Source organism: Larimichthys crocea, chromosome XV (genome assembly GCF_000972845.2).
Source record: "Larimichthys crocea isolate SSNF chromosome XV, L_crocea_2.0, whole genome shotgun sequence".
NCBI lineage: Eukaryota > Metazoa > Chordata > Actinopteri > Sciaenidae > Larimichthys > Larimichthys crocea.
Window position 1 is genome coordinate 16,830,424 of NC_040025.1, and position 14,030 is coordinate 16,844,453.

Consider the following 14,030-nt stretch of genomic DNA (forward strand, 5'->3'; position numbering starts at 1 on the left):
ACGACACCCCCACTTTTGGTTTTTAGTCACAGCAGTAATAGAATGAACAGGTGTTGCATGTTTGTCACTGTCCTCCTATTTCCTCATCTGAATTATGTTTCAACAGGTTAAATGTTATAATTAAATGCACCACTGTAATAAATTGGCATTAGATACAAAGCGTTGATGCTGAGTACACCATTGTCTGTTTATCTGTAGTCTTGGCTGCTCAGTGGTCTGGGGTCAGTATTTGGCTGAACAGACAGAGGGGAAAGAGGGAGGGTTGGGGGAGGAGTGGGCAGGGCTGGACACAACACTCTCCTCCCAGCTGTGTCCTCACTAACCCTTCACTTCCTGCCCACTCACACCCTCACAGGCACAGCTGCAATTACAGTACGGCGGCTTCAAGAACACAAGATTTGGTTAATTAGCTTGACAAACCAACCGGGTGGCCAACCAGGCCCATTCACTCCTCTACTGGCTTCTCTCACTGATTTGAATTGTGTGAAGGAGTCCAGACCTTGAACTGTGTGACTGTGAGCTAAACATCCAGGAATTCCCATTTCAGCGGCTATTGCCTCCATCTCCTTTTAAGCACAATGTACAACATGAACCCAAGACCACGATTAGAAATAGACGACATAACACGAATATTAAAAATGTATTTCCAAAATGGGAAAACACGGGAAATGGGAATGGTATAATTACGTCTGCACTAGAGCATGCTTTTTTTCTGTTAGTCAGAGTTTCTTTAAATACTGAGTAACAGATCTACAACAGGGATCATTAAACTACATTAGCTATAAGAAAAACAAGAGTTTCAAGAGTTGACTTTCACTATATAAGCATCTGCTAACACTGACTACATAGTTTTAACCACTGTCCTTCCCTGTCCTGACTTTTCAACCATACACAATATTGACTTTTACTACAAAGCATACAGATTAATACCAGTACAGGAACAACAGGTTATAGTTTAAACAACAGAAATTTAAGAGAAATTTTGGCTCTGTCTTCAATGAGTTGCTTTGTGGAGGATCAGCTGAATATGAATTCATTCACACATTCGCCTGCCGGCACGACTTCAGGAAAAAATCACGTTACATGTATGTGAAGCCTGATACGTCAGCAGAGTTTCACAGGAATAAAAGCACAGGGATGAAGTTTCAGCACTTGGTTTGAAAACTACAAGTCGAACTGCTACTGTATCTGTGTCGTATTGTACTGACCTTTTCTTTACGATGTCATGATCATCTCTTCTCAGAACATAAAGGCTTTATATACATATATCAAAACAAAGGCTCTTGGAAATTTGATTCAGACATATTGAATGTTAAACAAAATGCAGAGTGTAGCAGCTATGGCTCTCCTTTAGAGCATGAAAGTACTCATGACACACATCTCTTTGACGCCTTAAAAGGTAAAAATTTAAATTTTTATGTGTGAGGAGGGAGAGTAATAAATTATGACAGGAAACAATGTGCTTTTGTGTCACAGGATTGGCCCTTTTTAGATCCTGTGAAGGCATAAGACAGAGTGTAACTTCCTTTGGATTAACCCTGAGTGTGTGAAATTACATCATGGGACGAGCGTCTTGTTATTGTGTCTGACATCATTCACTGAAAATGTGAAAAAAGACACCAAGGCTCAGTGCTTTAAACTTAACAGCTAAGAGGAAAAACTGTCTACACTGACTGGACAAAATCTTTAGGATGATTTGCTCCTTCCATTTAATAAGCTGGTCGGATGAAAGTCAAAGAGTGTCTTTGACAGTAAAGACATTTCAATAGAAGCAAGTTGTTCATACACGTTTCTTTTTTTGTTTTAAAGATATTTGGCTTTTTTAAGCTTTATTTTGATAGACCTCTGAAGAGTGACAGGAATGTGGGGTCAGAGAAATGGGGAATGACATGCAGTAAAGGGCCACAGGTCGGAATCGAACCCTGGTCCGCTGCGGCAAGGTTCGTACATGGGGCGGATGCTCTAACCGACACCCTAGTACACACGTTTCTTAATTATAGCTTCACTCCAGAAACACTTTCTCACGCCACCCTACATATGTTGGCAGTTTTAACAATGTCATTGTGACTGGGATAGTAGGACAACAAGACAGTTGGCTTGTGTGACTGTGATCTTTGACAGAGAGCCATTTACCTTTCTGTCACCAGCGCTAGGATAGGATGCACTACCGTCACTGGGATCCACAGGAAAACTGCCTTTGAAAGCCTTGGGGTTTGCATGCCATACAGATCAACATTTAACACCGCTAATGGATTCCTAATATATATCTCTTGGCTGTCTGCCATGGAAGTTCAGCCTTAAATCCCTGTATTTACTTTTGCAGAAAGCCAAGTTGTTAGTAAACCATGAGCTGTTATTAGAAGCCTGCACTTCCTCATCCTCGACTCACACAGCTATTATTAGCCCGGCTATTATTTGCCTTATCACTGGCTGTATTTTAAGAGCATCCTAATTGCTCCCACCCATGGCAGTGCAAGTTATCCGGGTTTGTATCATTGCCTCTGGTCGTAATACAATAAGTGGATGAGTCACAAGGTCTCTCCCTCACTGAGAAGTGGGGTGGGGTTGAGAGTAAAGGGGGATCTATTATATGATCCAGTGTATTGTTTGGCACCCACAGTACCTGATGATGGTTCTCACCATTTCATAGCAGCCAAGTGAGCTGCTCTGATCCATGCAGCTCACACAGACAGACACAGATCATACACTCCACTTCTCGTGGCCTGTGTGTGCATGTCAGTGTACGTAATGTGTGCGCACTGGACACCAGATTCACTTAATATAAGTAGGGCCGGGTATCAAACCTCAATACTTATTGAGTGCTGGCCAAAATATGTCCGTAGACTCAAGTATCAAAGAGGGTCAAGTATTAAACGTTGGCATCCAGTGCCAGACTTGTTTACTTTTCTTTTTATCACAAATGTCTTGATCTAAATCAGGCAATGTGAAAACATAGTTTTAATATTATTTTATTTAATAAAGCAAATTTTAGGCTGTGCTTTATTTGTATATAGCAGGGGTTATGTTTTTTTCTCCTCAAAATAAAGCAGAAAAAAGTTGTTTTTCTCAGTAGTCTGCCCACTTGTGAATTCTGTGATACAGTTAAAATGACAAAATATAAAATCTCTCTATCTTGTACTTCTAGAGTGATACTACTTAAAATACATAAACCACTTTTAGTTTCAATATCACTCAGAGAGCATGAGAGCATTAGCCTACAGTACATGTAAGTATCAGATACAGTTGTTGTGATACTTTTCCAGCAAATCATAAACAATTACATAAAGGTTGAAGTAACCTGTGTGATTGCTTTCAGGTTTTTCTTGCATAACACCAATGTTGTGGCCTAAATGCATTATGCACGCCCCAGTCATGCCTGTGACATTTCATTGATTGGTATCTTTTTCACTAAGCAAAGGGATCAGTATGTTTCCACTAGTCCTACATTCGTTGACCCCATAACAATCTGCAGAAGGAACAGGTTTTTCCTCTCAGCACACAATAACAAAAGAGACTAGACTGGATGTACCCTTGTGACTTCACTCTCTTTTTGACCTGCTTGTCAATATCTTGTATTCAAACGACTCCATATGGGATTTGGTTATCCAAATATATCCTGCTGTACTCAAAAGAACAACTTCTGTTTAGTTCCATGTTAATCCGTATATGACATCTTGCACGCCAGCTGGTTATAAACTCTAAACTAAACAATAGCACGGTAAGTCACATAATCCCCCTTGGGGCATATAGGCGTATGGATGCACAGCTGTTCATATTTAAGTTATGGAAATACATATATCAAAGAGAACCAGTATGGCGCCAAACGCCAATCATATTAAACTTAGTTGTTGCCTCATCCTATTTACAAGAGAGAGTGACATAACAAAAACACAAGGGACAGGTGGTCTCTCACAGGGAAACACTCTGAGGGCCAAATGAATTTGTTCTGGACCATGTGATGAGTGTTTATGTGAGCGTCCTTCTGTGTGTGTGTGTGTGTGTGTGTGTGTGTGTTGTTGTTGTCTGTGTATGCCTGCACTGACTCTGACTTCCAGCCACGAGGTGAAATTATAGCTCAGGTGACTGGACAAAAGACCAAAACAAGGTGGAATTTTCTATTGATGTGTGTGCTCCACTTCCCTGTGGGTGATGAAACGTCAGATACTGATAATCTGAGGATCTCCATTAGGATTATTGTGTGCTTACACTAAATGTTACAAAAAAATGATTCTACTGGAACGCAATCTGGAGCGCCACTGACTCTATGTTGTGCATTCATGTGCTGCAGTGAAAATTTGACGTTAGGACGTTTAGCAATGTGAAAAACACACAACACAACATCAAACATTGGCGTCTTCGACAGAACAATAAACAAAATAATTTGGTAGTTTCTTCCAATCATAAGGTTGGTAATCAGCCAACTATCAAAACTTGGATGTAAAAAACCTTTTACAACGTCAGCTGTCAGAACAGCCTGCGGCAGACTTTTTAAAGGGATGAAGCATGCAAAATCCCAGTAAACAGAAGTGGAGTGAAGACAAGGAAATAATGAATTGACTATTCTGTGGCCAAGTTGCAGCAGCAGAGGGACGACCCAGCACAATATCCGTACAGAGTTTCCAACAACTTGACTCACACAGTCAGGATGTGTCATTTACAGTAATCCAATGAAAAAAGTTATTATGAGCGTTGAACGTGAACACAGGTAAAGCTGTTTGTACAGATTATACAACCTGTTGCTCTAAACTAGGTCAATAAAATCCTCCATTGCAATTGGAGGATGTTTCAAGATGTTTCATGAGGCAAGAGCAATAGTTAAAAAAGTACACTTCAGTCGCAGTAATATTGATTTCATTGAGGAACCAATTTCTCCAAGTTTCTTCTTCTTCTAGGGTTGTAGTCAAGACCAAATATGTCAAGTCCGAAACAAATATTCTTGCACAACATTAAGCAAAACATTAGCGTCTACTAGTGATTATTCAGGGTGGTAGCTACCACTAAGAACATGAAGGTCAGGACTCAGATATAGCCTTAGAAACTCCAGTGTGAGTCAAAATCTTTCATTCGAACCAGACACCACCTATAACAATGAACAAGGTCCCTGTTCCTGTACGATAGTGGAAGCACTTCAAATGAACAGCAGCCATGTCACTTGCTTCTTCCTGAGAGCAGTTATACCTTCATCTGTCTGTAGTTGTCTGAGGAGACCCTTCAGATCAGAGCGGTGAAACATGGAGATCTATGGAAACAATCCCCATGAGTAGCATGAGCTCAATCTGAGCCTGTTGTGAAATAAAAGGCCACTCCATCTGAGGGGGATTTTGTGAGAATGGAATTATGACTCAGAGAAAAGAGGGAGAAAAGTGGAGGAGAAAAAAGAAAAAAGAGAGAAGAGACTGGCAGCCCTTTTACAGCGGGTGCGTCAGCCCGGCATTATTTCACACTCTCTATCCGTGGTTGTCCCCTTGTCACCACTGTAACCCCACCACCACCACTGTGGAGGTCCCTCACAAAGACCCCTTTTGTCCTCGCCATCATCGGTCTCACATCTTCTCAGCTCTGATCCTGCATGAACGTCTCCACAGGGAAAATACAAATAAGGGAAAAACAAGGCTGGGACATAGAGAGGGCTGGAGGATGATGAGGTCCCAGAAGAAGAAACCAGCTTTCCCAGACCAGGGAATATGGCCATGTGACGCCAGGAGCCATAGAGTGTGTGTGTGAGCTTGCACGTGTGATACAACAAACCCTCGTTGTATCACACGTGCAAGCTCACACACAAACTGGACTGAATAGAGTCCTTCTGTATTCACACAACTGCGAGTATTTGAAAGATACCTGTTGAGACTAAGTGCTGTTCTTTTCTCAATGGTGAGAACAAAGAAATAAACCTGAAATTTTCTCCTCATTTAAAAAAGATTTATGTGACTGTAATATAGTTGATGACAACATTAACCAACCCCAAGCGTGATGTCCTTTCCACCATCTCTGTTAAAAGCGCATGAGTCCAGAAGAGAAAGGTAGACAGTAACCCTCTAGTCAAACAGTGCTGGGCCAATGTCCCATCAATAATTGCTCAGAGAAGTTGAAAGTACTGTGTTGGGGGTCCAAGCAGGGCAGCAGTCCATCATCAGAGGACCAATGCAACCAACCAGGGCTGGAGTACATAGAGGCAACAGACCAATGTGCCTGTATTTACCCTGTCTAGTCTGGAGCATGGGCACTTAACACACAAGCTCACTAGACCAGTCGAGTTATGTCAATATTGCCTTATTCAGAGTGGCTCCACATTCATCTGGTTGCTTAATACCGATAGTTGGTAGAGAAAACGAATATGATATCGCTACAGAGTTCAAGCAATATGTGTTATTTTGTGCCAGGATTCAGTCTTCAAACATGACCACTTCATACAGGAATAATGTCATAGATTCAACTCTTACATCAGGACATGATTCTGAAACAACATGTTGGCAAACCTGAGACACTGAAATCCCTTACTGTACACACACGAAAGCCTCATACTACACTACATAGCTCTTCATAGCAGGTTGACCTATGACACCAATGAAATGGAAATTGCGTGATAGACACATACAATAAAATCAATAGGGTGAACGTGCAAATAACGCTTATCATACCTTTATCATAAAGGTTGTATATAACTAAAACATTAACAAGGACACAGTTCTATTTAGGTGTCCCAATAAACCATGGCTGTGTGACAGTGAGCCTGCATGATAGCAGGAACCTGAAACTAAAGCAGATAAATGAAAATCAGAAGGTGAAGTTGCGTGTCAGGGAGAAAAAAAAGTTTAAAAAAGGTTTAACCTTTTTTGTTTTATATCATTACAAATTTAATGGGTTGTGGTTTCCTACTGTTGGTGGGACAAAAAAGAATTAGGAACTTAATTTTAAATTTCTGACATATTATGAAAAAATCTGTTCATTAAAAAAAAATCTACAAAAGCCCAATTATTACTTCCGGAGACTGGTAAATAGATTTTGAATCCCTTGGTGCCATTCATAGTACAAACTTACATCTTATTAACACGCAATAAACATTATAAGGAAATCAAAGGGGACCTATGCAAAAAAATTAACAGACGTAATAAGAAAATATTTCCAATGTGTTGGGAGCTGAAGTCTAATTCTCCTCCAATACGGAGAAGTAATCATCCTGTTTTCCATCAAATTCATTGCACAATCTGTGTATCCCACCCCACCCTGTTTCATTTTACTACAATAGGCTCCTTGTTTTAGGGAATTGCGGCCTGAATGGCACCATGCTACATTATCATGATATTCCTCCACAATGCAGCTAAACGGGCTCATTCAACCCAGATGACCTTCCACAAACCCCAACAGAGCTGCCAATAGCTGCCCTACAGCACAAAACATAGGCTCATTAAAAATCTCATTTGAAACGCTGCTGAGATCTACAGCACCATCTACTTTTAGTACAGCACCTTTGACATGGAAAAGTGGTTGAGGAGTCTGTACAATGTTTGTCCTATATTGATGGGAAGAGAAAGTAGGGCGTTTCCACTTGTGAATACAGTAACAACATTGTGCTCAATTGAATGGTGATAATAATGGGCCCTGACTAGCACGAGTCTGAGAAATGCGTCTTGTTTTTTCATGAATATAAATGTTCACTTTCATTTGCAGAAATGGTTCAAAAAGACATGAATACATGTTGTGAAGAATTACATTTTACAAAAAGAGATCTTTTAATTATAAGGGTCAGCTTCAGGGTGTAAATGTAATAAGTGCCACTCCAATTTTTAAAGAATAGATTCACATTTCTTCTCATGTATAAAACAATACATACCCCAAATGTACAATAAGAGAGTTATTGGCTGCCGTAGCTGTTCCTCCTATTCATACTAGCCATGATAAGCTGTGATGGGAATTGGCCGAACTCCGAAATATATTTCTGTACAAAACAAACACTGCAGACTTTGGCTCCCTCCACTTAGATAGAAATTGCTTTAAGATGCGACCAGTATGGACGGGACGAACAAATACAGATAATTTTACTATACACATGCGCATGTGAGTATTGAAAAAGTCTGAACTTATCCATTAAAAACATGTTAAAAGTATTATTTAAATGTGCATTTGGCTTCATTATATGTCTTTTTTTAGAAGATTTTACCAAATCTTATACATCAATGTAACCATCTTTTTATTATATCTTTGTCTTTTGTTGCTTTACAGCAATACAAGATTTTACCTACTTTGATTTGTACTTGTTTAATATACATCATCATGTATTATGTCATCTATAAACTCAACTTATGAACTGAATATTATTTATTATATTACTATTGGTGCGGCAACTCATGATTTTCATCATTAATAAATGTTCTGGGTTTATTCTTAGGTAATAGATTTTGTCTGTAAAATGTCAGAAATTTGACCATCACTGCTTTCTCCAAAGTACATGAAACAGAAAAAAGTAAAAGAAAAGTCACATTTAAACTCATATACCTGCAAAGGTTTGCTTTAAATGTGACTCAGACAATAAATCATTGACTAAAATAGTAATTTTCTATCGATCGATCAGTTAAGCATGTGAGTGTTGATAGGTGTTGATATCATAATATAAGTAACCTAACACAGACTAACACTCAAACCTGGTTTATTGATCTGTATTATTCCATTGTCTCACTTACCTGTTTAAAAATGAACTTGTACTCTTGGTTGAACTGCCAGGCGGTCACTATGTGTATGGTTGACAGCACAGCTCCACTCACCACTGCAGCTCTCATTCTGACCGGCAGCAGCGTATAGATAATGTAGATGAAGAAGACAGTCCACCAGATTCCCTCTGAGGCACTGGAGGGGTACACCATTCGGACACCAAAAACCTGCACTATAATCAATACCCCGATTACCAGGTAGCTCACAATCCACATGTAGTCCTGGTGGAAGCCGTTGCGGTTGCACACTACCATCATGGCCAGAAAGAGAGCCATGGCCACAGAGAGTACTGAGACATAGGCCACATTAGGGGTTGTGTGAATGCAGTGGAAAGCCAGCATGACCCCACACACCAGCACCAGCACCCCCATCAGCATTGTTAGAGAGCTCTGGTTGAGCCTGAAGAAGTAGCGCTGGTACAGACGCTCCAGTTTGGCGGACTGAAATTTCTTGGATTGGAAAACCCACACAACCCGCATCCAGCAGTCTGCTACAGTCATCGTCCTGCAGCTGCCCTCTGCTAATTCATCCTCTTTCCTGCCCTTCAGCTCACCATCTTCAAAGCCCAAGTCCACAGCCTTTAGACCCAGATCCCCACCGCCGCCCATTCTTTTCCCATAGTGGTCCTCCTGCCAGCCACAGCGCAAGCCAAAGTTGCCCCCACTGGTGCCCGCTCCACAATGGTAATGCTGGGGGGCTGCATTAGGGAGCTCCAAGTCCTCAGGGTCCCTCAGGCAGCTCATGTAGTGTGGGTTGCACAGTGACGAGCTGTCCTTTCTCTTTTTGCCATTGCGCTCTCCCCATGCCGTCTTTCGCTCATCCACTCTGCCTACGAAGAAGCCTCTGGCCCACGACATCCTAAACAAAACAGATGGAAATAAATTCACATAAAACAATGTAGATGTTAGAGCATTTGACTGCGAAATGTTGGTAAGGATATAAAGAAGTGAAGATTCTCTCACCTGTGTGGGCTTTATTGTGTGTAGCAACACTGCGCTCTTTGGCCAGGCCACTAGTTTATCCCAGCAAGCACACACCATGAGCTCAGACTGGCCAGAGGCATCAGAGGTGTGTCTTTGTTTGAGCCGTCCTTCTTTGTAGAAAGCGTGACAGCCCTATACACCACCTAGTGCCTCTATAGACCACCTGTTTTCCTGTGAAAACACACAAACACACATGATGTTGTTGAGTTAACATTGCCTAAGGAAATATCACCTGAAGATCAAGATCGTTAAAGACGCACACATCAAGAAAACAATGTCAAAGAACGCAAATATTCTTCACAATGCATCCGGTGACGGAGTTGCTGTGAATTTGTGTATGATACTCTGGAAGAAAGTTTGACAATCAATAGCAGAGACAGGAAATAACATCTGGTGAATGGCTTGTACACTCCTCCCTCTCTCCCTCATTACCTTCCTCTACCAGAATGGGATAGCACTTCCGTAGAAATGAGTTGCCGCTTTGTTTGCAAAACACTGGATTGTGACAGCGAATTCTCCTCAAATTATTGCCTCATGCAGCAGGTAACACTGGTCAACTGCGTCATCAAACCATAAAGGTAAACACAGCCCCATTTCAACAAACTCTTAGTCACTGATTGCTGGAATTTTGAACATTTACCATAGGGGGCTTTTAAAGGAGACTAACAACTGTTCTTGGTGGATAGCACTTTGCTACGCTCTATCACTGCAATCTGCCCCTAACATCTTGAGTGGGCAAGGATGGGTGTGCTCTATTTGACAACAAAGGCCTACTGAGTGGGCACCATCAGAGATCAAGAGCTCTCCAGTCCAGATTAAATTGTCCATGCTTCCCCCATTAGCTTTGATGACTCACTATAGCTGGCTTCTGGCAGCACATGTCAAAGACACTGCTAACCTCTAAACTTAATAAGCAAATCTCTGCCAGGCTGACTGAGCTGAGACAAACAGTGGGAAGAGCGCACATGAAGTGCACACATGGCCATGTTTACAACCAACAGCATTGCTCAACTACCACCACACACACACACACACACACTGAAATTTAATTGAAAGAGTGGTTTCAGATACACATCGTGCTTCATCTGTCTAACATTTTTAAATTAAATTTAACACCCTTGGAAAAATGTTCCTGCTTGGAGAACATTCCCCTCCATGGCTCTAATTTATTCTCTCTTTCATAATAAACTATTAATAACCAGGTTATTACAAACTACCACAGCAACCAGCCTGACATTTCATAATGAGAGCAACAATTTAGCATATGACCCAGTGTGGGATAATGCAAAAAAAAAGGTGAACAACCTTCCGCTGTAGAGTGTACAGGCTTCCTGCATGAATAACCTTTTAGTCCTCGGTTCACCTTTGATACACTTACCACAGGTCAGGTAGCAGCATGCGGATCTTATGTAATACAGTCTGTAGGCGACATGCATCTGCCATAGAATAAATCTAAATATAATTTGTGCCACATATGGGCCGACTTCATACAAATAAAGGAGATGGTGATGCTTTTACATTTCGGTAAAGACTAATGACATCTTGCTTTCCCTCCACGTGATACTGATCAGCAGACCTCCTGCCATCATTGCTAACACAGGCCTGATGTTTAAAAAATAAAATAAAAATAAAAACATGTTTCACAATTACACGTGTAGGCCCAGGCTGTTTGGCTGGTTTGGATGCGGGCAGTCGGCCGAAGCGCATTACATAACAGGACGCTCCAAGTAGCCTACAGGCGAAGTCGGCGGCTCTCTGTGTTCAAATGAAGCCTCTCCAAAAACCACATTACACATGGAGACACTGCACGACTGGATAGCTTGAAGTCAGTCTGGAGTCTGTAGGCTGCAGGAGAGAAAAGTGCAGCTCGACACACATCATCGTCGCCTTCGCCAACTTATCAGGAGTAAAACATTCCGTCGGGCAACTTCAGCCTTGGCAGTGGATCTACTGATAGGGATGTGCGGTCCACCTTGCAGGGACAAAATGCACAGTGATAACGTTGGGTCTATCTAGGCTACACACTGGGCCCTGTCTCCTTCAATATAAACGTGTACGTCATTATGTTTAGACTCCAAACAGGTCACTGGACGAGAGGAAATTGGTGGAAAAGCTGTGCGCCAAAATGCAAACTGTAAAAACAATTGATTTGACCTCTCGATCGTGGCTCCACGTTGTAAAGGGAAAAAAAAGTGGAAATGAATTGCCTGTGTCTGCACAGTGCTTAGTGTGTACAGTCCTGCAGAACTGTTCAGGCTCTTCAACGCCGCCGCAATCATCACAGCAAAACACTGGAGTACAAGTCAGCTGTTGGCATTTTTTCCGACTGCTGTATCCTCTTACTGCATTTCAGCTTAGTCGGCCTGCAACAAATTAACATTGTGCAAAACAGTTGCCCAACACAGCCACGGGAACGCTTAATAAGAGGCAGCGTACTCACCATTTGTACATCCTCGTTACATGAGTAACTGTAACACTGCAGTGGAGCTCCAGTTTAGCTCCGTGTTCGGGCTTTACGCAGCCGCCGTCACACGCGTCCAGACGCGGGTCTTGTCCGTCTGGAAGGTGGGGGTGGTGGTGGTGCTGGTGGTGCTGGTGTTGGTGGTGGGGTTGGATCAGCAGAGGGGAGCGAGGAAAAAACTGCGAAATTGGCCGGACAACCTTCGCTCTTCCCAGTCGGAGCTACAGTACATTCCCACCGCCTCGACCTCCCCGGCTCTCACTCTCTCTCTCACTCACTCACTCACACACACACACACACACACACACACACACACACACACACACACACACACAAGCTGCATTCGTGAACACGAGTCCCCCTAGAGGTGACACGAGTGTTTTTCCTATAGCCTATGCGTGTGTGTGTGTGTGTGTGTGTGTGTGTGTGTGTGTGTGTGTGTTTTCGTTTCACACCTTTGCTGCAGCGTTTTCCATTTGTTCTTTGACTTTTTGTGTCACTTCCACATCAGCCCACAGTCTTCTGCCCAAATGATAACACAACACACACGTTAGAAACACTGGCTTTCCTTTAAAGTGGCAGACAACGCTATGAAACATCACATTCAGACAGCATTACATCACCACCCAGTGGAGAACAAGTATAATCACCGCAAAGGTCATTTTAAAACTACTACACACTGTTTTTAAGTGTTTTTTTTAGAGCGTTTCAACAGTAAGCAATAAAAAAAACAGTGTGAGGTTTACTGGCATCCAGTCAGTAAAGAGTCCACCATATCATTAAGTTTGATCCATAAACCTGTAAGGCAACACTGGTGTTGACACAGAAGAACTGTTACACCCTTTAAAACAATTACACACCCTAGGTGATCCAGCCGGGAACATTAAACATTAGGCTGCAGGGAGATGTTAAGTTTACTATATTTGTTGTTATAACAGACTACTGCACTGTATACTACTATTACAATCCAGGACAGTACTGCTACTACAATATCCTAATTCTACTAATAATATCCCCATAGTGGGAAGCTAAAGTACTATCTTCATCATGAAGTATTAAAAACATAAACATAAAAGGTACTACATACTATATACACCAACATAAACAGTAACTTTAGAGTGTACTGAGACCAAAAAATAGTTACAAGTGAAGCAAATATGCACTTAAGAGAAGGAAGTGTGTCTGCAAAGTTGGCAGCTTATATAATTCGCACTGTATTTTACACAGCAGTGAGTTATGTACGTTAATTTATATCACTAATATTAAAGTATCCTTATGGTGATTGTTATAAAAACAACTTCCTTTCACATAGATTAGTCTAAATAAATGTATATACATATACACACAGCATATGAATGGGTTGCCATTTTCGTCAGTTTGCTCAGCAGTCAGTGACATTGTTCGCCAGACATCTTGTGCATCTCAACTCTGCATCGACATGGAAAGTAGGTCTGCTGAGGTTGCTTCAACACAGCATTCATACATAATAGACCCCATCAGTTAAACTTAAAATTTTAATCGGAGATGCTGTATATGTACTGTGAACTTTGCTAGAGGTTTGACAGTTTTATTGTATATCAGTAATACTAAAACAACCTTATTTCCATTCCTGATTAAGACAAGACAGGTTTAATCGATTATACATGAGATACTGAGGTGTTTTAGGGAGTTTAGAGAATCCCATTGAATCAGATGTTTGGGTTCATCCCAGAGAGTTCAACTCAGCCAGCTGCAGCTAGAGTACATAGGTACATATACACATATAGGTTATTAGTACAACAGGATGTGTGATTTGGTTATAGATCTAAGTAAATAAATATCTGGTAACTAGAGCTTGGTCTAATATGTTTAAGGTTTTGCAGTGCTGTACTTTCCCTGCC

At 41.4% G+C, this 14,030-nt stretch overlaps 1 protein-coding gene across 1 annotated transcript in view; it reads right to left on the minus strand.

Moving 5' to 3' along the window:
* The window catches only part of LOC104933400 (adenylate cyclase type 6), a 33,337-nt gene extending 20,913 nt beyond the window's left edge, over positions 1 to 12,424 (minus strand). The window contains exons 1-3 of the mRNA XM_019259295.2: positions 12,130 to 12,424; positions 9,669 to 9,860; positions 8,679 to 9,564 (exon numbers count right to left, since the gene is read on the minus strand). Coding sequence (XP_019114840.1) covers positions 8,679 to 9,563 — 885 coding nt within the window. The 5' untranslated portion in view covers position 9,564; positions 9,669 to 9,860; positions 12,130 to 12,424. The remainder of the gene's footprint in view (positions 1 to 8,678; positions 9,565 to 9,668; positions 9,861 to 12,129) is intronic.
* Positions 12,425 to 14,030: the final 1,606 nt, after the last annotated feature.